At 32.5% G+C, this 24,223-nt stretch overlaps 2 protein-coding genes across 2 annotated transcripts in view; one reads left to right on the top strand and one right to left on the bottom strand.

Moving 5' to 3' along the window:
- Nucleotides 1-1,465: 1,465 nt before the first annotated feature.
- On the bottom strand, nt 1,466-6,039 carry LOC105347996 (twist-related protein 2). The gene is made up of 2 exons (XM_011457265.4): nt 5,320-6,039; nt 1,466-1,927 (listed from the first exon to the last, which is right to left on the bottom strand). Exon 1 carries the CDS (start codon nt 5,910-5,912, stop codon nt 5,367-5,369), a length of 546 nt encoding a protein of 181 aa, XP_011455567.3. The 5' UTR covers nt 5,913-6,039; the 3' UTR covers nt 1,466-1,927; nt 5,320-5,366.
- A 13,719-nt stretch (nt 6,040-19,758) lies between these two features.
- The window catches only part of LOC105348009 (5-hydroxytryptamine receptor-like), a 60,677-nt gene continuing 56,212 nt past the window's right edge, over nt 19,759-24,223 (top strand). The window contains exon 1 of the mRNA XM_011457280.4: nt 19,759-20,330. The gene's annotated coding sequence lies outside the window, so the exon portion shown is untranslated. The remainder of the gene's footprint in view (nt 20,331-24,223) is intronic.

Genomic DNA, 24,223 nt, shown 5'->3' with positions numbered 1-24,223 from the left:
CCATCTACATTGTATTTTCCAACCTTTCATCAATCCCATTTTGCATGTTTTTCCTTCACATGACCATCTCAAATAGGTAGAATATTCATACCAGTAGTTTTTAAACAAACTTTTCTTTCGCAAACTTTTTAACATAAAATTCGCAAAAAATTTTCGAACTGTGAACATATCCATCTCAATGCCATGCATATGAGGTTTTATTGTGTGCAGAAATGTACCATGTGGATTTTCATGTTATAAGACTGCCATCCTCATTGTACATGTATATGATTTTTAAATATCTAAACCAAAGAGGTTTACACAAAGATTTTACATGACAAAAACTTTCAGTTTAATAATATATAATTGCTTCAAAGTCTCATGTAGCGTAATTGGTTTTATAATAGTTTCAATAAATATATTATCCTCAAAACTCTTATTTATTTTGTTTCTGTATATTGATAGTGTTTGTAAGAAAATAAAATCTTGTCAATCTAATCTAACCAATGTCTAGCAGGCATTGGAAGCGACAGCCACTTTCAAAATAAATAAAATAGGTAAGAAAATAAGATATTATATAAATTATATTTGACTATCCTAAAAGACCTGAAGAGCATAGGCCTGACCATGGAGACAACACAAGAAGCTGCAGACCGAGCCAGGTGGAAATCCCCTGCAGCCGCCTCAGGCACCTTTAGGCGCAAAGAGGATTGGGTGAGAGAGAGAGTTTATTTAATCCTTGATTGTCATTTGTCAAGTCTTTTCTTTTTTTCAAATTGAATCGAATCAGACTGAGTAAGTTAACAGATTATAAATGTCAAATGTTAAAATAGAAAAAAGAGAAAAAATCTTTGAAGATTCACATAAAACTAAAAGATGCCGTTTCCAAACGAGACATTCAAAGACCACCTACCAAGTTAATAAAACACAAATATTATAAGTTTGGTTCATTTACCCTTCTTGTAATTTTAGAAGGTATATTTCAGAATTACTGTAATTAATTACGCCGGTTACGTAAAGGCCTTGTCAACGTCAAAAATATTACTTGGCGGTCTGGAAAACAATGTTTCTGCCTGCATTCAACTTTTATTTGAAGCTATCGAAAATTGATTTATATCATCAGTAGGGCTAAGAACGTTTGGTGCTCCGCAAAATTAGCCATCAGATCTACCTTAAATAAAAAGAGTGATTTGTTAAGCAATAAACTATAATTATTTTGTAAAGAAAACCCCTGTCATTTTTATCTTTAGAGTTTAAGTTTATAAAGAGCTCTTCATCTTAAAGAGATTTATAAAGTGTAAAAATGGCCATGACCATCCAGACCTCTTAATTTGTTAAGTAATACATGTGAGGACGGTCACGGTCACGTGGTAACCATATATATATTTGGTCATAGATTCTACAACATGGCGAAGCGAAGTGGGTGTAAATGAAAGCAAAAGAAGGACTACATATTTATTATCTATGTAAAAAAACCCGACTGTATAAGTGTATATTTGTATATGCACAGCCCGGCTATCGAAACGCTCAGTGAAACAATATGTCTTCACGTGTAAAAACTAACAATGTTTACTGGAATGTAGCACATATTAATGTATAGTCACAGCATTGATTGTCCAGATGTGTACCGGATTATTCACTCCCTTGCTAAATCGTCTTTCACAAGTTCACAAGAATCGAAGTACCACAAAACCCCACTGTAATTCCAAGAAGTCCAGCCATTCTCTTATCACCGTACAAAAGATCAGTTATATCATAATCTCAGTCTTGAAGAGAAGAAGAAGATTTCCAGCACTCCCTTATAGCCTAGTGATCGTCATTTCTTTCAAGTCCCTCCGCAATTGTGCTGACAAATTTCTTTGTTCTTTTTGGGTGATGGTGGTTTATGATCTCGTTGACTGCCATCTTTTCTCTTTCTTGGCGAGATTTCTGCGAGATGAATCGCTATCTGTAAAAGAAATGATCTTTTTATATTCCAATTAATGTGCGATATTAAACGATACCAATAAGCTCTTTGTCGCAGGGAGGAGGAAAACAAGTTTATAAGCACGAGATTTGATGAAAATTAAAAATGGCGGACCACTTTTTAAAATCATGCTTTGAACACCGGGGGCTCTAAACTCTTCAAATAAAACATGTGTCAAACCTGACATACATAAAAGCTGACCAGTATTTCACCGTTCTGAAGAATAATGGTCATTTTATTTGATTGGATTGTGAACAGATAAAACAAGCGTCGCGTCAACACTGATTAACGTAGCCTGGTGATTTATGGGATATTATAATTCGGCTCTCCAATCAGATTTGTTCTACTGATTAATTTAATGCGCATGTCAAGACTTTTCATGCTGAATTTTGATTAAAACGGCTTTTTGACACGGTGAGTTTAATCAATCAATTTCACAAAAACTGTTTTCTTACAATGGGTGAATTTGTGATCGAAATTTTGTAAACAGAGTTTCGGGGTTTGCGTTAATTATACCACCGAGTTTCTCCAAGTGGATCCCTCATCTGGTAATACTTAGAGAAAAGCTTGGTAAATTGTGTATTTATCTCCTGTTTATTTTCACCTTCAATCGGTTTGTTGTTATGCAAGAAACGTCTTCATTGCTCTCTTCAGGGTGTGTATGAATTGATGATTTCATACAGTCAAAGGGATGTGGGCTAATAATCAACGTTTTGCACCGGAAATTTAACTGTTCCGTTATTATAACTTCAAGTAAAACTAGTTTTTATCAAACATACTACATATTCACGTGTATTCATTAATTTCCTAAAAGCATATATGCACACTGAACCTACCGTCATAGGTTTACATGTACATAAATAGATATTACGTAACAGTATTACTTTGTAAAGAATTGTAATCTTATGTACATTCACCTATGTGCAATATCTTTATTAATTTTATCTAAATTATTAATACATCATAAAAATCATAAAACATTTTCTTGGTTTTTTTTTTAGTATGATATGTTGCAATATTTATATCAGCCAGTTTGTAACCACAAAAAAATAACAAAACAAAAACAAAACCAAAAACAAAACAAACAAAAAAGTGAAAAAAAACCCCAAAAAACCCCCACCAGACTAATATACTTATACTGATTTATATAAACTTATTGTTTAAATTTCGATGTGGGATGATGAAACAAAAACGCTAACAGAAAGAAAACATTGACCATTGGTGTTGTTCAAGTTAACATACAAGTATGATTAGGATCAAACAAAAATTAACCGTGTTCTTGTTCACTATTTACTGCAACTAATAAGTAGTATATTTATAATAATTCATATACTAAACAACAATTGAAATTAAGCATTATAAATTGTAAGATAGAATATCTGTCGACCACCGACTGACTATTTGTCAACAGCCACACCATCCCCAACAATAAACAAATGCCAATGGCGGCGGATTGTGACGTAATACATGTAGGAAGCGGAAATGGAAGCCCGCTCCAGATGTACACCTAATAATCATCAAGTACTTATTCTCACATAGTAAAAGTACTCGCACAATCTCATGAATAGAAGTACAATGGCCTTGATAGTAGCATATGGTCACTTACTAGTAATTTTTCGGTAATTCAATTTACATGTACATAAGCAGACCCCCACCTAGCTATAATTACAGAAATCTCTGCCTATATACACATGTTTCCTTGGTCTAGATATTGGATGTATTGGATGCAGCATTTTTATTTATTCTTTTTTGGAGGTTGTTGACCCCCTTTTATACCTATGAAAAATGTTAATTGAAACTTTGAAGAATATTTATTGCATAAAAAGAAACTACATGTACTATCGTTATTTCGTTCATTTTAAGCAAAGGACACGTGTGGCACGTATTTCACCTTAAAAATCCATCGAGAAAAGTTACGATGAAAAACTTTTATGCATTTATTTGCAAATAAGACTTTGCTCATTTGCAAACATATACCTAAAAGTTTTTCATTGCTTTTTATCTTGATCAAATTTAATGTCTGTGATACTTAAATTGATAACAAATTATATACCACACACCGTCAATTTTTGCTTATTTTTATGTTAATGGTAGATAATTTTAACTGCGCAGAGGTACCATGTATTAGTTTGTAGTGTATAGAAGTTCCTTTCAAACGCGCAAGAAAACTCAAATTTTGAATGGTTGTCATTGGTACAAGTGACGTTTTTGATAGAAAAGATCGAAATACAAGATAGGTTAGAGAATCACTCTACAACTTTGATTTTCTATTTACATTTGTAGGATTGGCCCCTATGTAGAGGTCATAAAATAACCCTCAACAGGAACATTTTTTATTTTTATTTTTTTATCAAACTGTGCTTTAATAATTATATACATGAAGTACCTTTCGTCAGAATATACTATGAAATGAGGCCCAAGCACAAGGTAAAAAAATTGAAACAACTTCAGTCATCTGTTTATGGTGTACATTTAAATGCCAAATATCTGATATCTACAAAGCAACATTTACCGATAAATGTGGTAATTAAAAGTGTTTTAATCAAAACATTTACATTGTTATTAAAGTTTGCAAAGTTTGATGATTTTAAATGCTAACTTAAAGTTTTTCATTCAATCTTGCTACTAGTATTTGATATTTCTATAGACTAACACACTTTTAACACAAATTATATTATGTACATATACATAGTTTATGACAGTTAGCGACAAAATGCGTGAGGAAACAACAATAATTTGTTGAATAAATATCCATACTGTATTTAATATTTCAGGAGGACTCTTTATTGTTGCATGTACGAGGAAAAACTATGTGTTATCAACATACATGCCATTATGTCGTTTTTATCAGATATACATGTATTGAGAGTCTTTCAATCAAACTTTCAAATAACTTGTGATTATCCCTCATTAGGAAGACCATGAAAATAATATAGAAAATACGTGTAATAAAATCTGATTTCAGACAACAATCTTCCAAAGACATCGTTTATTAACTTTCCGTGAAGCGGTTCTAACCATAGGAGTGAATCGCATTTAATAGCATAGAGTGTACCAATCTCATAGGAGATTTTGAAAAGAGATTGCAATATAATGTACTTAATAACATAAGTGTTACATAATAATTGCATAAAATATCAAATAAAATTTGAGACTTATCATTATGTTTATCATAAAATAATTAAAATATCATGATGATATAAAAAAAAAACCTGAAGTCGATATTTTAAAAATATGTAGTTATTTCTTGCCAGTAAAATTTTTACTTGTAGGTTGCCTTTTTCATATTTCTTTTATTCATATTCATATGTAAAAATTTTTAAATTTGTCTTCTATTTCTAAATTCTTATTTCTTTTTCCGGAGATCAACTCACCGTGTCCGTTTTCCTATTCTAGATACAGGATTGGTTGTCGGTTCGATTCAGTCGGAGGGCAGCGACCAGTTTCCCTCCATTCTCCAGACAGAGAAGGCGTAGCTCAGTCTCTCATTAGCCACATAATTACAGCTGGTCATTTTCCCACCATTTCCGTACAGATCCACTAATTCCTCGTTACGTAATACGTTATACAGGAAGTCGATATAGCGCGTGGCCAGCTTCAGAGTCTGAATCTTGCTCAGTTTGTCAGACGGAAGTGTCGGGATGATTTGTCTCAGCTGGGCGAAGGCCTCGTTTAAGGACTGTGTCCTTTGTCTCTCGCGGACGTTGGCAAGGACGCGTTGCGTCTGAATTTCCTCGAATGACAACGATTTCTTTTTGGCTTTCTTATGCGATATCCCGTCGTCAGCGCTCTCTGGGGACGACATGCTCTGGAACCCATCGCTACTGCCTTTAGAGAAACTTCGCTTGCGTCTGCTTATTCCTTCGTCGTCATAAAAATCACAACCGTCCGGAGGGATTTCCTGCTTAATTTGTCCGGAATGAAAAATGTAATCCGGAGAAAAACGAGTTCTCGCGAGATTTTCCATGATAAAAAGAATCCCAGTGTCTCTCAAAGTCTTGTAGAATAATATTTCACGTTAAACTGTTCGCGAATTTGTCTTATCGAGCAAATTAAGATAAACCCGAAGCGTTAGAATGAAACGATAAGATAAAATTTAATCGCTATATAACAAGAAAGCAAGGCACCTGATGAAGCGCTCTGATTGGCTCTCTCTAGAGATTCAGACCTGTCAATCAAAACTCTCAACATCTTTGATGCACATGTATATGGAATCTAGTCCCGATCATCCTCTTGGAAGAAAAAAAACCCCACACCATACGCTATAAGATGGGATTTTATGGTTCGGCATAAAACATTATTGTTCATATATCACCCGCATCTGTTGTTACTTAAAATAACTTTTAAAATCAGAGATGTTTTGGAGCTCTTTTTGTTTAACACTCAAATTTATTAATTTCTTTTTTTTTTTTTACTTATAAGTTATAGCTGTCATGCCAAACGATAATTGATTTAAAATATCCCTCATGTTTTCAATTATAATAAAAAAAATCATTAGAGTTCGCTAAAACAAATAAACAATTGAAAAAAAAGAATTGCACGTTTTTGTAAACTTCTAGACAAAATTTATTTTAAACAACACAAGTAAACCTCATTTAAAATTATATGCCCGAATCCTATTTAACATACAATGCATTAATCCGAACGAATGATATTAACGATTTATTCTACCAGCTATATGCAAAATCATTTATACATATAGAAGAAAACTAATCTATATAGTTATACATATAGAAAAAACCCTAATCTATATAGTTAAAACAACCTACATGCAATAACAATTTAAGAAATCAATGTAGTTGTGTTGGTATCAGAGGGCTTTCTTTTCATAGGGCGTCATAGCATAAGCCACGTGACTCTAAAACTCACAATAAATGTGTTTGTTCAGGAGGCTGGATGGTCAACTAATTAACCAACAGATCTACCTTAAGTTTATTTTTAGGTAGGCTTTTTAAAGCAATATGAGCTGCAATTTTCATGTTGAATTTATTTTCTACTTAAATTTCTGTTAGCTATATTTTTGTGGGGGGGAAAGCCATTAAAAAGCCTTAATTGTAGCAAAATTGAATTATTGTCGTCCTGTACAATAATTGATTTGCTATATATCCCTTATAAGAGAAATCTTTCTTCTGACAAAAATTAATGATTTTTATAAACCTTATTTATCATAAAAGTTTAAGTTACATGCAGACTTATCATACTAGCAGATTTTTGCAGTAAAATAAAATTCTAAAAAATACAGCTCATATTGCTTTAAATTATAACATGTTTTATAGTAAAGAAAATATCCATAAAATTTAGCTTTAAAATTTAAACATTTTTATTCTAGTTTATTCAGAGCTCTTCTTTTCAGGGAGATTAAAATAGTCTTAATATGGTCATAAACATCTAACCCTCTATAAATTTTTGGTTCATGTATGTTGTTTTTGAAAACTTTTATAGGACAAAAGAGACAGGGAATTGGTTATTTTGTGACCTTTTTAAAAGGTATGGCCATGCGTCTGATATTTTACTGGGGCCTTGTGTATATATTCCAATACTTTTATATTTAAAATCGTTGACTCGAGTGTGATGATGAGTAATTTTTCTATAGGTTTAAATAATATGTATCACGTTGTTTTAAAAGATGGCAGTGACCATTTTAGACTACATGTATATAAAAAGAAGAGTTCTGTATTTGATATATGATATTGTTGATATAAAACATTCAAATTTAAAATTTATGGATTTTTCTTAACTTAAAAATAGTTTATAGCAAAAGAAATCATAATCAGGTTTTACGGTATATCTGATGGTTAATTTGTTGACCAACCACCGTTTTTTCTAACTACCTCCTAGAAAATAAAATATAAAAGGTATCGTACAAGATCTAATTATACCATTCTTCTTTAATTTTAATTACATGCAGAATGAAATATCTCCAATTTTAACTTTGGAACGATCATTTATCGGTGACTGATTATACAATAAAATGCTTATTTTCATTGGTTGATGTTGTTTTTGCTAGTTTGAATTGCACACTCTAATGTAGTAAACAAGCTTTATACTCGATTGATCATAAACTTAGTTTATATAATTATGCATGTAAAAATTGTGCATACATTTATAAACTTCATATATTTATGCCTATTACACCATGACATCGTGATTAATAAAGCATAAACTGCCCACACCCAGTTTTCATTCGCAAAAGTTCGTAAGCTGTTGGGTTTCATCTTTAAAATTTTGTAACGTACAATTTGATTGGTATTGGTTACCTACAAAAGGCTTAATGGTACATCATACTTTGCATTGATTTGTGTCAAAATTCTTTCATTCCATATACTGTGACTTTACATTGGAAGCAGTAATTTTACGTTTGAAATTTTTTAAATTCGCAAATTTATTTTTGTTTCACTCTCGGTGGAAATCTGTTATATATAGATACACGTAGATGTAAATTCTATAACTTTACTGTAATAAATGTATTACTGTGAGTTGAATGACTAGACCAACCCTGGTAATTAATATAAAACACCAACATTAACGATGTTATAGAATGTTGTACATGTACAGTGTTTAATAGATACATTTATAATACTGAAATTATTGATAATACATTTGAAAAAGCGCAAAACATGGGAAACTGATTCATATTTGTACAATTATACACCTGTGTGGCAACGCATTTTTTTTAAATTACGCACGTTGAAAAAAATTCAAAATGCATTAAATTTAGGGCCAAATCAACCCTCTTTACAAAAAATCAAAGTGTGTTAAATTTGGGACCAAGTCAATTCGCACATTGAAATTTTTTCAAAGTGCGTTATGAAAGTACTGATTTGATTCATTTTGATTCAATTTTCTCATTGAAAAGGCACAAAAGGTCGTATAAAATAATTGAGAGCATATATCTATATCCTTCTTTGGACTCGTGTTTCAACCAATTTTTTTTAAAGCAATTTTCGATAACAGAAGCGAGTTATCTCTCTTTGTTCTGGAAAAAGAATGTTGTTACACCATTGATAAATGCATGCACGGCGTCTTGCTGCTTGGTTTGATATTATAACCAATAGAGTATCAAAAAGTTCTTCAGACAAACCAGTCATTATATAAAGTCATATTTTTCCCAATGAATTTTTGTAAATTCAAAGGAAAAAAATTAAACAAAATTAAAAATTAAAAAAATTGTAAAAAAAAACAAAAAAAAACAAAAAAAAAAAAAAACCAAAAAAAAAAAACGGCTTAGTTCACCTATATCATTTGGTTAGTCACATTAATAAATACAAATTTTCCGGAATTATGTTGAAATTAAAATATCTACAAAACATTGTTCATATTATCATAATGTGATGTTATGAATATATTTCCCGAGTGACAAATTTTAGAATCATCAAATTGTTGTCAATGTGCAATTAAAATATATATCTATTGTTTAAAGCGTCTATGAAATACAATTCAATGGACAATGCAACTTTAGAATAAATAGATATTCAGTACTGAAATGTTTACTTATTGTCAATTAAAGCATTGCGCATAACCGGTATTTTTTCGATGACGTCAGGATTTGAGGAGGCTGGGTGGTCAACAAATCATTAACCTGATCTACCTTAATTACTTTCAAACATATTTTGTTTTTTTTACAATAAACTACCGTAAAAATTCATACAGTTTAGCTTAAGATTTTTCGTTTACCTCTTAAAGCTGAACACCGCTCGTAAATAGGCACTGTCCGCCATATTTCTCTTTAATCACTGCTGTCCCTACAACCCTTATATAAGGGACAGACCTCTAAACAGTTCAAAGTACTTCGCTGTAGAGGTCTCACCTGTGTGGACGTACATTTTGCCTCGCCGTGTTACCCGGTCGCGATGAAATTATCAAATTTTACGCACTTTTTGAAGCCAGGAGAATACTAACATCAAATAAATTGGTCAATGCATTATTTACGAACAGAAAATGAACATAAGATAAGAAAAAAATGCATAAAATCTAAAGACCACGAAAGGAATACTACATGTCGGCCACGAGGTTCAGGTGTGCAATCGGGTGTAACGAAATCGAAGGGTTTATATACCAGGTATCTGTGTGACGGTGCCTATTTACGAGCGGTGTTCAGCTTTAAGTCAGACAATACGTTCCTCAATTTTATGTAACTTTTCCCTGGAATGTGTTTTTGATTTACAACTATTTTGACAAGCTTTTTTTGCAACAAAATAGGGTACCTTAACAGGCATTTGTGCGAGATACTAGAGTTTGCAATTTCCTATCTTATTGAAATTACAAATTCATCTCCAATCGTAGAAGGACAAAGAAAGAGGCATAATCAAATAAAACAATTAAAACCAATTTCTATTACAATCAGGATTATTTTTATTGGAACTCTTTACATGTACAATAAAGATGTTGGAGGAACGTGCCCTCTGACCTTAAACAGAGCTCTTCGTCTAAAGGAGGTAAATATACAGCCAAAAAAGGGCCACGGCAATCCAACCCTATTATAAAAATGATTACTGCATCAATAAACAATTCTGATAGGATCTATTTCAAATCTTAAAAGTGAATGGAGAAGTAATCACTGTCAAAACCAAAAACACTGAAAGAGTAAAGTCAAGAAAGCATTTTCCAATGCATGTATAAAGTAATAAATACAAATAAAAATGTTAAAAAAGAGGTAACTAATAAAAATGTATTAAATATACATGTGATCAACAAAGAAAATAATACCCATTTCCTGCTATCATAGGCCAAAAAAGGCAGCTTGCATGCAAAGAGAGGTAACTCTTGTAAATAAAGTGATCTGTACACATCACTAAGAGAAATCAAGAAAAATTTTGCTATATAACGGTTAAGTTCTTATATCCATAAAAAAAATTTTGGCACTTTTAAAATATAACAATTTTGATTGGCAGAAAACGATTGGCCTCACCTGTATTCAACGAATTCATAGTCGTTCCTTTTCGAATTGGTCAAGCGTGATATAAATTGCCATTCGAATTTAAGAATTTTGATCTAGCCAACTTTAATAATTTTTTTTAAAATTTAAGAAACTTTTATGAAGTGAATATTTTTTTTTGGGGGGGGGGGGCGTAAAATAATATTTCACAGTATACAAAGACGATGCAAGTGCATGAATATCTATTCTAACCGTCACGAATTTTTCACCATCTTCAAATTACAGCAACAAATTGAATTACTGATTTATTACTGATAATATTATCATAAAGGAGCTGATTTTACTGAATAACTTGTGTAGGATGTATTGCATATGGTTATGAAGAAGAGTAACTAGGTAACGAGAGAGAGAGAGAGAGAGAGAGAGAGAGAGAGAGAGAGAGAGAGAGAGAGAGAGAGAGAGAGAGAGAGATGTTATCATTATCATTAATATTTTACTCAATACATACCACGACATCACATAAACATTTTAGCTTTACGTAATAAATCTCGAATGTGACAAAACCCTATTATTAATAATTTGTTACGAGGATTATAGACAAAAGGACACGTGATATTTATGCTCATACCGATAACAATCTGAAATCAAATAAAATGTGTCTCGATGCACGAGGCCCATTACAATAAACATTTATTAGTTGCATTAATTGCGAGAACTCGTTCCAAGTTAATCATTTTTAAAATCACAATCCAGTTGGGGATTAAACATGGCTTTAGATTTAGAATAATTTTTGTGTGTTAATGATAAATGGCGTCAAAAGCACTTCATACAGTAGGAATGCTGTTATTGTGGGTTTTTTTCAGGTGGTTACGATTTAATCTACGTGTTTCTAAAATAAAGTTAATGTGCCCTGACAGCATAAAGCAACAACCAGCTCACGTATTTCATTTTATTTTTTAATTTTTGTCAATTTGCTCACCGATTTTAACGCGCCACAAATCAAGATTAATCTGAATATCGCTACCTGTTCGGTTATTGTCATTACCTGCAAGTGTTATCTTAAATAATTAATTAAATGTTGCATGTTGTTTACGTGAAAAAGGGATACATTCTAATAATCCATACATCTTTATTATATTTAAAGGACATCTTTTATTTGAGCTTGAGCACTTTTTGGATGCAATGCAATTTTATTGAAATTATTTGTTTGGTGTTTTTTTTTTCTTTCGTTTGTTTTTTTTCTCTTAAAGAAAATAATTGATACGATTACTTCTTCAATTTCTACGTGAGATTATCATTTGATAAAAAATCACTTCTGAATCATCTTTTCTAAAGAATTCAATATATATGCATTCATTACGCTTAAAACACCGCATTCTGGGAATAAAATTCCAAACTTCGATCTTTAGAAAAAATACATGTATTCAAAGTATTAAAAGAAATACATTCAATTCTTTTTCCTGCTTTGATAAAATTAAATTGTTCTTTTCAAGGTGAGATTCTAATACGTTCGCTTATTTGATATCATTGATTTCCTGTTGTAATGAAAATAAAACATATTTCTCCTTGAGAACAAATTGTTTTGTCCTTCCTCTTGGCAGATGCACATGCAAATAAACTACTCGAAATTATTCCTAATCCCTTTATTTTTATTTTTTTTTAAAACTAATGTCTATCCACATGCAAATAAAGCTATTCTTAATTTATTTCTATTCCCATTGTTTTGATTTTATTGTTTCAACTAATGTTTCATCAACATTCATTCAAACGATCGTAAACTGCTCCCACAGAGGAAAATCATCCATTTTCGTTCTCTTGTTTCATGCCAACGAAACAATTGATTTTAAAATTGTATAATTTTTTCCGTAATTTCAAAGTCGTGGGAGATGAACAATATGCATTGTTATAATAAAAACGATATTTACATTTACCCAGTTGTCATTATCAACCAAATATTAAAAATACATGTTCAAGTCATATTTTCCATAAAATACCAAAGGAAATGCCGTATTGATACTTTTTCCTGTACAATTGAAGTCTTTTGTTCATGATTTTTTTTTTCATTTTAAATCTGGTTTTTTTCCTATCAATATTTATGATGATCAAGTATACTCAAGGAAAGAATCATTCTCTCTTGCAAAAGTTAAAAGAAAATTGTCAAATCAACTTTATTGTTCCTTTAAGTTACAAAGCCAGCTCAAAGTTAATGGCGCATAACTCTACAACGAATGAAAAACGTAGAAAAGCTATTTTTAAAAGTGTAATAAAATCCCAATAGCATGTTACTAGGAAATTGCCAGTCCGTTTTCTCATCAATATCGTCATTTTGGCATGTCGGTTTTTACAAGGCATTCTTATTCTTCCCCAGTAAGTAGCCAATACTCCCCCATTGAATTGTTTAACAACTATCACACGTTTGCCTCCAATCCTAATTGAGCGAAGATGAAGAAATTATTTTTCCTATTTCCGTTGTTAATTCATGTTACATTGCAAAGCACCAATGAACATATTTTCTTTAAAAATTCTCTTTTCATAGGCAGGAACTCGAATCATTCGTTCTTCATTTACTTAATCGAAGTGCATATATACATTTGATGGATATTTAATAATCATTTTTTATAACCTTGCAGAATTTTCAGTCATTTTTCTGGCCGGTTTTCAGGAAATGCTTTTCTTTTTAATTTATTTTTTCAAAAACGAATCCGACATTTTATCTAAAATATCTTTTATAACATTAAATCTCGCGTAAATAGACAGTCAGGTTTTAGGAAACCGCTAATTATCGTTCCTGATAAAAACATTTAAAATGACATCACGCGCTCGATAGATTTTCGATGCTCTGAATTTGCCAATAAATAATTTCAAAAATTGTGTCCTTCTGATCAAATTTGTTTTTTTCTTGCTTTGCTGTCGGACAAAAACAAATTATGAAAAAAAAATTGAAAAGAATTATCCAGGGAAATTCACGGCATAATCTCTCCCTGCCGGTGGCTTTATCCCTCCATAAACGACATGTCGTCCATTTTGGTAAATCCGTGCAAGATTTCCCCAGATAGTAATGCAGCTTGAGCACTAATTCTGCACAATGGAAGAAGATGCTTTAGGTTAAATTGTTTTTATGCATCAATTTGTATGTCAATTCATATGTCATTGCAATGGTATTTGATCACCGTATGCATTGTTAAGAACTTTAGAGGGAAAATCTCTCTGTTTTATCGGTTTTTAAATGTCCGCTTTGTACATCATTAAGTGACTATGATTACATCCAACTAGTCCAATCAGTTTCAACCCATTTCAATTCAAATTTTATTTTTACGTTATTATGTCTGTCTGTCTGACCGTCTCTTTATAGTTCTGTATGTTATGCAAGTCGAGAAAATAAGGGTCGAATGCTTTTATAAAATTTGGGACCGAGTCATCCAGACTGCATGAACAACTAACAAAAGGCATGTTTTGTACTTTGCACGAATCAATTTGGAAAAAAATTTTTTAAGGTAAATACACTCAATAAAAAAATTAAACCTTATTTACCACAATTGCCAAAATTCATAGAATGGGTTGTCTTACTTGGCGTGCACATCGAACACGTGTTCATTTCCCGCGTAGTGTATAACGTTTGCAATTATATCAGAGGCGAGCATCATTCCAAGTACTATATAACAACGTGTGGTAATTTTAATCAGTTTTTTTTTTTAAATCAAAAACTCATTTTCTAGAGGTTTTTTTGTGTCACTGCACGATCTTCTATATAGCAGTGTCATGTTGGAAATTTTAAATTTAGCAGGTGGCAGTAAAAACTAGTACATTGTAAATCTTGTATTTACTGCCACCCGATAATTTCAAAACAACATTACAGTCAATCGAAATAAAATATTGTGCCAATGTTCGACGACATAGCAGCAGAACATTAAAGAAAGGTATGACACTGAATATCTTTAGATTTTAAGGATTTTAAAGTATTTCTTTCATAAAACTAAAAGTGGTAAACTTAAGTCAAAATTTCAGCTTCCACAAACTACTTATTACATGTACACGTGTACATAGATTAATACCGTAAATGTGTTGGCAGTAAAACACTTCAGTATTGACACAATAATCCTAACTGACGTATTGAGTTTGATTTTTTTTGTATGCGGTAACAAACCTTTTAAATCCATTTTAACAAGACCTTGGACTATGAGTAAAACGTAGCTATCTATTTCTTGCGTCACAACAAGTTAATATGATGCTGTTTCAAGCGAAATATACACCGATTGCGTAGTCTTAGCTCAAAAGCCAGACAAATTTTGTTGATTTCAAAGAGCCATGACTGAATGGCCAACAATGAAATTGAAAGTTCTACGTCACATTGCTGTTTGACACAATTTTCAAAAGTCCAAGCTCTTGTAAAAATGGTTATATACAGTAACTGCGCACAGACTCTGACTTAAGGTTATGCCAGCTCTGTGGTCTTTTGGACCTTGATTTCAGTCTACATGTATTTGGTTGGTGTGTCGTTGGATATTCCCTACCATTGCATTGGCTGTCATTATTTTCTATAAAACGCTTTTTAAAAAAAATCTTTGCGGCCCGTGAAGTGTTCGGAACAATAAAATACTATGGAGTCATATCAATTTGAGGGGGTCAAATTTTGTTAGCTGTCAATTTTCTAATGGTGAAGTAAAAACCTTGTGGGTTTGTTGTACGTCAAATAAATAAAGACCGCCATTCAGAATTTATATAAGAAGTAAAATCGTGGTGAGGGAGACCAACGAAATCTACCAGAAATTGAGCAACTATTAATTCTTATTATTCTTAAGTATTTGAACATGTCGAGGCACGAATAGTGCTTTCACCGCTAATATGGCGGAAGTCGATGATGAAATGGGAATTATGAGCATTTACGAATTTATTATCTTTGAATTAAGTCTTATTATCTAACGAATCTTTTGATATAATTTGAATTTAATTTAAGATAAACATGTAAAGGGTAAAGGACTTTGAATTTTCAATCATTATCTTAAACTTGATAATCAAAACTGACATCATTTGCATGCCGATATACATGTAGTAAATGTAATAAATTGAAATCATACTGAATACTGAAGTATTATAATATTGAGGAATAAATGACTCAAAATAAATAAAGTTTTCGTCAACAATAATATCCGAAGTAGCACAGAATATCCGAAAAGTAACGAAAAAAGCCCGAGAAGTAACGATGAAATAGCGGGAAGTGAAGGAACTGCAAGAAGTAACGATAAAATTGTGAAAAAGTATAACGATGAAATGGCCGAAAAGAAAGGATGAAATGGCGAGAAGTAACAATGAAATGCCATGAAGTAACGAAGAAATGACCGAGAAGCAACAATGAAATGCCGTAAAGTAACGAAGAAATGGCCGTGAAGTAACAATGAAATGCCATGAAGTAACGATGATTTTGCCGTGAAGTAAAGAAGAAATGACAGAGAAGCAACAATGAAATGCCGTGAAGTAACGAAGAAATGGCCGTGAAGCAACAATAAAATGCCGTGAGGTAACGATGATTTGGCCGTGAAGTAACGAAATGGCCGTGAAATTACAATAAAATGCCGTGAGGTAACGATAATTTTGCCGTGAAGCAACAATGAAATACCATGAGGCAACAATGAAATGCCGTGAAGCAACAATGAAATGCCGTGAAGCAACAATGAAATACCGTGAGGTAACAATGAAATGCCGTGAAGTAACGATGATTTGTCAGTGAAGCAACGAAGAAAGGACCGTGAAGCAACAATGAAATGCCGTGAAGTAACGAAGAAATGCCTGCGAAGAAACAATTGGACAGTTATGGCGGTCTCTATTGGAAGGGACCGTCACTGTCCGTCTATTTCTTGTACAGCTTAAGACACGTACGTCACCTAATGATACCAATATCGATTGTACACAAACTTAAATACCGAGTTGTTTGTCTGAACACGGAGCGGCTACCAGAGACAAATTGGGAAAACAAGACGTGTGATGGATCTAGCTGTAATGTTTACATAATGAACGCCATGGCCCAGCTTTCCTCTGGGATACAGAAGAGAAGGTCTTTTTCAGCCTTGATGGATGTTTTCTTTATTCTGTCTCAACATGCTATTTTTCTTTTCGATTAGGTAGTATTGTTGAGAGAGAGAGAGAGAGAGAGAGAGAGAGAGAGAGAGTATTGTTCATAAATTGCAATATGAGCTTGTTAAATTAAAACACAATATTCTACCTTTTTAAAGATATGTTTTACTCTTATTAAGTTTAACTCAATTTGTCAATTTATACATACATTTATAAAGCACTGTTGTTCCTAAACCGACAAGACAGAAGAATAAATAACACTTTCTGTCACAATTTGTTAATAAAACCCAGGTACAATAATAATGAACATTTAATCAAGGCAATAAACACTGTAATATAGAAAAAAAAATATATAGCATTTGCACCAAAAAGATAAATATCACGCATGAATTAATCACTGCAGTGGAAGCCTTTGCGACCCATTGTTCATGCATTCCTCTGTTGCTTTCTTCATTAGCTAAACGAAGTTGCGAAATGGGAAGTTAAACTGCGACAAACGTACAAGGAAAATGCTTTATTACTGCCGGTAAATATAGTTTCGCGACAATTTACCACAATTAAACTTGACGACTAGTCTGCATTTCGTTCCTTTCACACGAAGAACTGATTTAGGTCTATCTTGCAAGTACATTGTAGACTTCATTCACAGCCAATGTATCTAATCACAGGTAGCCATTGGATCAAGGTTTTTTTTTCATTAGAACCAAACAGCAACAAAGTGTTAAAATAAAAGAGACGTAAATGATTCACACATTTGCCTTTGGTGCCGAAGTTATATTTTTTCCGCTGTTCAGCAGAAAATAATTTGTTCTTACGTAATTCATACCTCATTCTAATCCTATAGGTGTTTGGTCTCTTAATCGCGTGTGAAGATAAATATTTTTTCACTTCACTTAATATCATTTTCAATCAAGATTGAAAAATTCATTTAGACTTAATCTAGCACTAGTTATGAAAAAATACCTGATAGGTGTATGTATATCACTTTGTGAACGAAGAAGGAGCGGTGTAAAATAGTGATATAGACTGAGCAACTTGTATCATTTTGGCAACAATTCATCACGAATATAGACTTTACACTTATAAGAATAAAATAATTCAGTTCTGATCTATTAAAAAACATGCTGAATGCTGAATAGATTAGGTAGTTTTGTTGAGAGAGAGAGAGAGAGAGAGAGAGAGAGAGAGAGAGAGAGAGAGCACAAATTATCAGAAATAAATCCTATACATTTACTGTGTATGTGATATGTACTGTATACTGTGCACTAGTATGGACTTCTTCGATATTTTCAGCTGCTGTCGTATGATTCTGAACTGAAGTAGCTACTTTAATTGTGCCATTGTGTTGTCATGTACTGTTAAAATTTTTACTTAAAGGTATTTGTAGACCATCTGTCATTGAAAAAAAGTCATTACAATTGCGCTTGTTCGTAATTCAGATAGGCACTGTTTGCAATGACTAATGAGTATTACAATATGTACTTAATCTCCGCTGGAGTTGTAAACACGATATTTCATTAAAACAGATATAAAAAACACATCAATAAACAATAATTGAATCTAGTTTTTAATTTAATTAATTTTTCAAGTCATACCATTTCGCCGCCATTACCATTTCAAATTGGAAACTGACTTTGTCATTTCTGGATGATTGTATCAAAAAACATTACACAAAGTCTCTTAATTAAAGATCAAGAATCAAAGGGATTAAAAAAGCACTTAAATCCAGATCGTAATTAAGATATCCATTTTCTCTTTCATTTCAGACATGTCGGCACGTGATTTTTCGGAAAGTCTCGGTCAATATCAGACATTATAAAGAAGACACATCTCACACCCAAGCCATCGCGAACAGTAATCACCTACAATTAACACAGACAGGATACCATCGATGCGTTCCGAAGATGGAAGTCATGTTTGACTTTGAGGAACTAATGGATATAAGTGCCATCGTTACTCTGTGTACAATTACAACATATTCAAAACTAGTAGACTTTTGGACTGCAAAGCAACGAGACCATTTCTCTAATTATTTGTTAACCTGGAGGTGATTGGTCCAAGAAGCAAGATGGAGAGAGCAAGAAAGAGAGACAGAAACAGAGAGAGAGAGAGAGAGAGAGAGAGAGAGAGTATGGCACCACTATAAAACAATGCAAAAATCAACAATGCAGTCAAGAATTCTAGCAGAGTCTTGAACAAAAGGTTAACTACAGAATGACCATCTATTGATCAAGCCTGATCATTCTAGCCCCTCCAATCAGACGAAGTATTCTCTGATGGCCTCGCGCTTGTAGGCGGCAAAAATAGCACCAAGGTGAACTTGTACGGCATTCATCACTGGGTCTCGGTTACTGTGATGGGAAACCGAGACAAGAATTATGAAACAAATAAAAAAGGAAATGATAATAACCCCCCCCCCCAACATTCTACATCTCCACAGACCCAATTGAAATGACAAACCATCATTTCCCATGACAATAAAGAAAAAAAATAAAAACCACAATTACTTTTTGGCCTTCTATAAGGATTGAAATATAAACAAACAAACAGACACAAAGCTGAAAAAAATGAATAGATTAATAATTCATATACAATGTATGAGCTTTTTGATATAATTGCATCATTATCTTTATGTACAATGTACCATGTTTCAGTGGTGTTGAGTGAAGAAATGAACTTGGAAGATGAAATTGGAAAATGTTGGGTATTTTGCTGTTTTTTCCTGTTGCTTGTCTCTTCATTACTACTTCCGGTTCGTCTCTGTCTCCGGGCTCAACTCCCGTCAGCCTCACATTGCTTAATGAAGATCAAATCAGACCAGACATACGCCAAGGAAAAAAAACTGTAAGGAAGAATATAATAATGAAGAAAAATAGCTGACGATTGCGCTAATTAATGTCTAGAGGCACGTTTGACTAAATACCATTTCCAGTTATTGAATTATAACAGAAATTAACGCTTTTGTGCTCCATAGAGACGGGGGAAGATCGAGAGCGAATTACCTCCAAAAGACGCTGACGGATATCCCGGCTTTCGTGCTAAACAGAGAATGCCTTTCTTTCTTATGTAAATACTAAATGAGGTGCAAAAACGGACGGGGATTGATTCATCATCGGGCTTTGTAAGGCTCAGTACATCACAGCGGCCACGTCTGTCCAAATTCATCTCTCGCAGGGTAATTATTTCATATAGGATTTATATTTACAGAAAATGGAACGAATTCTGGCTTTAATTTAAGTAACTCATCGCGCAAGGAATAAAGAAGTTGTGCTTTGTGATTGAAACTTGTCACACGAACTAGTGAGCGTAGTTCTTTCTTTTTCAAGTCATCGTGGTCACTTGGATGTTTTTGTTTTAAATTACATTATCCAGATGGTTTATGGTGGACTAACATAATATTGTGTATGGGCAACTTTTAAATAAATATAAATAGACGAACAGGTAAGTGAAAAATATATATGATTTCCATAGTTTTTGATTGAAATCACTTTTTTGAGATGCACAACTTAATTATTTCAGTACATGTAAGTGCCAAATGAGTTTCGAATCGTTGCTACTCGGAAACCCTGAATGAAATTGATATGTTTAAATCTGATGTGCAGTCAAAAGTTGCTCATGAGATTTTTGAGGAAAATTAAGATACATTGTAAATCATATTAACGCAAAATAGGAATATTAAAACACACATAGTAATTACTGACCTTTCAACATGCTACATGCAGGTTGACATGTATCGCACATGCTTCAATTATTTTATCTGTATCATAGTTTGGAGACATAAAATTTACGTTCAAAAAAGTTTATTTAACATAGAAATGAATATATTGATTATGAATATCATATTTTTCCAAATGCAAGTCTTCTTCTTCTTCTTCTTCTTCTTTTTTTTTTTTTTTTTTTTTTTTTGGCTTTTTTTTTTTCTTTTGCTTTCTAAGTACTTGCATTACAGGTTTATGCAAAACACGAATTAATGATAATGAAAAGTAAGTTTAGTGTTCCATGATAGAATATATATCAAAACGTCTTATACTCCGACCAGTAGAGTAGGATAAACATGTTTCGTTTACTAGTACATGCACTTGCAGCATCATTGATCAAAGGCAAATGAAGATATTTTGTGTACTAGATAAAATATAGATATCGATCTTTTTATGATATCACACAATTCTACAGATCTACTCCAAGATTTCACTCGCAATCAATGACCCCGACACTCTTGGATGTCATTAAATGTAACCTATAAGGACTAAGAGTTCAATCGACTGAGATTTGTGGCGATTTAGATGATAGAGAAAATCGAAGGAATAACTATTATTATTTGTGTACAAAGACGTGATAAGGGCGTCAATAATTTGTCTGTGAGATCATATAAATGGTGATATAATCTCTGTTTGTGTTTCCCCATGTTTGTCTATTTATCTGTCTCTCTTCTCTTTGATTATCTCAATATTAAATCGACGTCTTATGTCCTTGGGGTCATACATGTTGTTAAAGTAGGCAACGAACCAGTGAATTTTATCTTATATGTAGCTAATGAGACTAATGACATATCATTAATGGCCTAACTACTAGTCATCTATTTTCTTTCTAATTATTTGTGTATGTGCAACTAAACAATTAAGAGGACCTTAGCACTGGTATTAACATACAGACATTCCATTTGGGTATTCGGGGAAATAATGTTTGAAATAAGATTTAATTCATGTCTTTAGGACAAAAAATCTTAATTAATGAACGTATTTATATCATACCAGCGCCAGGTCTTCAATGGTCTCTTGTGACGTCATAATACCATTAAGGTGGTATTGGACACCTCCATGTTGTGACGTATTATTTATCAATAAATAAAATCAAGTATTATTTTTAAATAGTTTTTCTCCCAGATTTGTCAACTAACAGAGTAGCGCAGTGGGTTAGAGGGTTCACCATGGGTCTGTAAGTCACAAGTTCGAATCCCGCTGGGGATTTAAAACATTTTACATTTCCATATTTTTAAAACGTATTTTTTGATTAAATACTGTAAAACTTGTAGATTCTAAACCGATGAAAGTAGTTTATTCTTATAATGTACTTTAATCAACATTAATATTGACAGATGACCCATGCAACCTTAAGGTCACACGACACATTCCTTAGTTATAAATAACCTTTTCCAGGAATTCGGTATTAATTTACTATTCTACTTTGATAAGCTTTCTTGCAAAAATAATTTTGGAAACCCATTTCGTTGAAAAACTGGATATTTTCATTGGAACTCTTTATTGCGAGGAGATACAAAAAGGATGCTCGAGGAACGTGTCGTCTGACCTTAAGCTAACCTCTACGGGACGTGAAACAGTAAAACAATCGTTAATAAGACTTGAAAAAATAAAATAGTTGAAAAATAATTATGCTTTCAGTTTAAACTGGAATTATTTAAAGTAACAAGCGCAATCAAAGGATAATAAGTGACAAAAGCGTTCATCATTTATTAGTGGAAGCGACTTAACAAATGAATCGTTTTGAATTACAAATTAGTGTCTCAAGTGGATGGTGAATAATTTCGACAAGTCTTACGATAATTAAAACCAGATCGGGAAAAATAACTGTCTTTATAGTATATTGTATTATGTACATACTAAAGATTAAATTCAATTTTTGGTATCACATCCAGATTTTTGTGGTTGAGCAGAAATGATATTTAACTTTATCGTTGGTAATTGAAAATCATAAAAAAAAATATAGATTGATGAACTACATAACCAATAAATACATGTAAATAGATAAAAAAAATTATTAAAATCATCTAACCAAATTTGCCCAATATTTCGATCTGTGACAGATCTCGTTACGAAACTTAGATTTGAAAATTATTAATCTTATCGTAGTCCGATAATACTAATGCATTGAACATGTAATGCAATGTATAGGTAATACAATGTACATGCAATACAATGTAATGTAATGCAACCCACTCGCCTGTATCCCTAGCTGACTCTTTTGAAAGCCATGTTTATAAACACTGACATAAATAGCGCAGTAATATACCAATTAATTGGGTCGTAGTACGCCATGACCTTGGCGTAACATCCACTCACCGCTTGTGTAAATACAACACAATATAGTTCAGATAAACAAACAGCAAAAACTCTTGTTATAATGAGTATTCATACGCGATCGAATAGGGAAAAAACCTGTACGAGTGTCCCATTTTACTGTGAGTTCTGATTAGAGAGATAATGTAGGGATTAGAGGAAATAATTGTGTGCTTACTTACTGGCCAGCCCCCGGCAGCTGACGGAAGGTTGACATTAAGAGGTTCTTGATTCCCCTATGTTGTAGATGACTCCATCTGGCTGTAGAGGACAGTTGTGGTCATTTACACCACTAATGGGACCAAGAACTCTTTTTCTTCATATGAATGTTATAATCGTAACCTTTTTTAAAGCAAAGGAACTCTACAAATACTGTTAACATAGTTTTATTAGCGGTAACTTTATTTAGCGATTCACCATTGATTATACATTGGTTCGCTGTGACGACTTATTTTTGCGTCAACTTAAAATGAAGATAATAATATTTTATAAACATTCATGTGTTCAAGAACTATTTAAGGGACTGATTTGCGGCGTGAAATATTTACGACCAGAGCATTATTCAATAAAAATTTTCTCTCACGCGAATACATTGTAAAAGTAATTCTACAATTAACAAGACACCCCGAGCGAAGCGGAGGTTGACAATGGTTTCCGAGGGATGTCAATTTCATCTGTTGCCCTCCCAAACAGGCAATATTTATTTCCTTACACGGATTTCTTAATTTTAAGGAAACTTTACTGCTTTAAATTTTTTTTTTTTTTAGAATTGATCAACAAATAAACTCTGTGCGAACCGTACGCGCATAATTTACGCGCATGTTACAATCGTTGTGTTTCCCGTTGCCAGGTGGGTTGCTAACGCTGTGAGTAATGGAACAGATTATAAAGTGCATCCAAAACAATCAGATTTCAGTATTTATCATGAAAGTATGATAAATGAGTTTTGTTTATATTTCAGAAATTTCAATTCATTTAATTACATGTAGATAACATTATAAAGTACCTGTATGTAACGTGACAAACTGTTGACAAACATATTTTCAAAGCTCTCTGAAGTTGAAGTTTTAAATTACCCGACAATATAACTAGCGAATTCTGTTTTACTTCCAGTGGATTCTTCAAGAAATTGAAGCAGAGATTTATCTCAATTTTTGTTAAGTTTTTAATATGCGAGAAAAGAAATGAAAGAAAGGTTAAGAACATGTATGACAAAAGACTAAGTGAATTAAATTATAAGTTGTTAAATAATATTATGAA

The sequence above is a fragment of the Magallana gigas genome, chromosome 10, assembly GCF_963853765.1.
Source record: "Magallana gigas chromosome 10, xbMagGiga1.1, whole genome shotgun sequence".
In the NCBI taxonomy this organism is placed as follows: domain Eukaryota; kingdom Metazoa; phylum Mollusca; class Bivalvia; order Ostreida; family Ostreidae; genus Magallana; species Magallana gigas.
Note: the sequence above shows the minus strand (reverse complement) of the source record. Positions and strands in the feature narration are given on the sequence as shown.

Excerpts from the sequence above, each read along its gene's own strand:
- LOC105347996 (XM_011457265.4), bottom strand. The coding sequence starts at position 5,912 with ATGGAAAATCTCGCGAGAACTCGTTTTTCTCCGGATTACATTTTTCAT.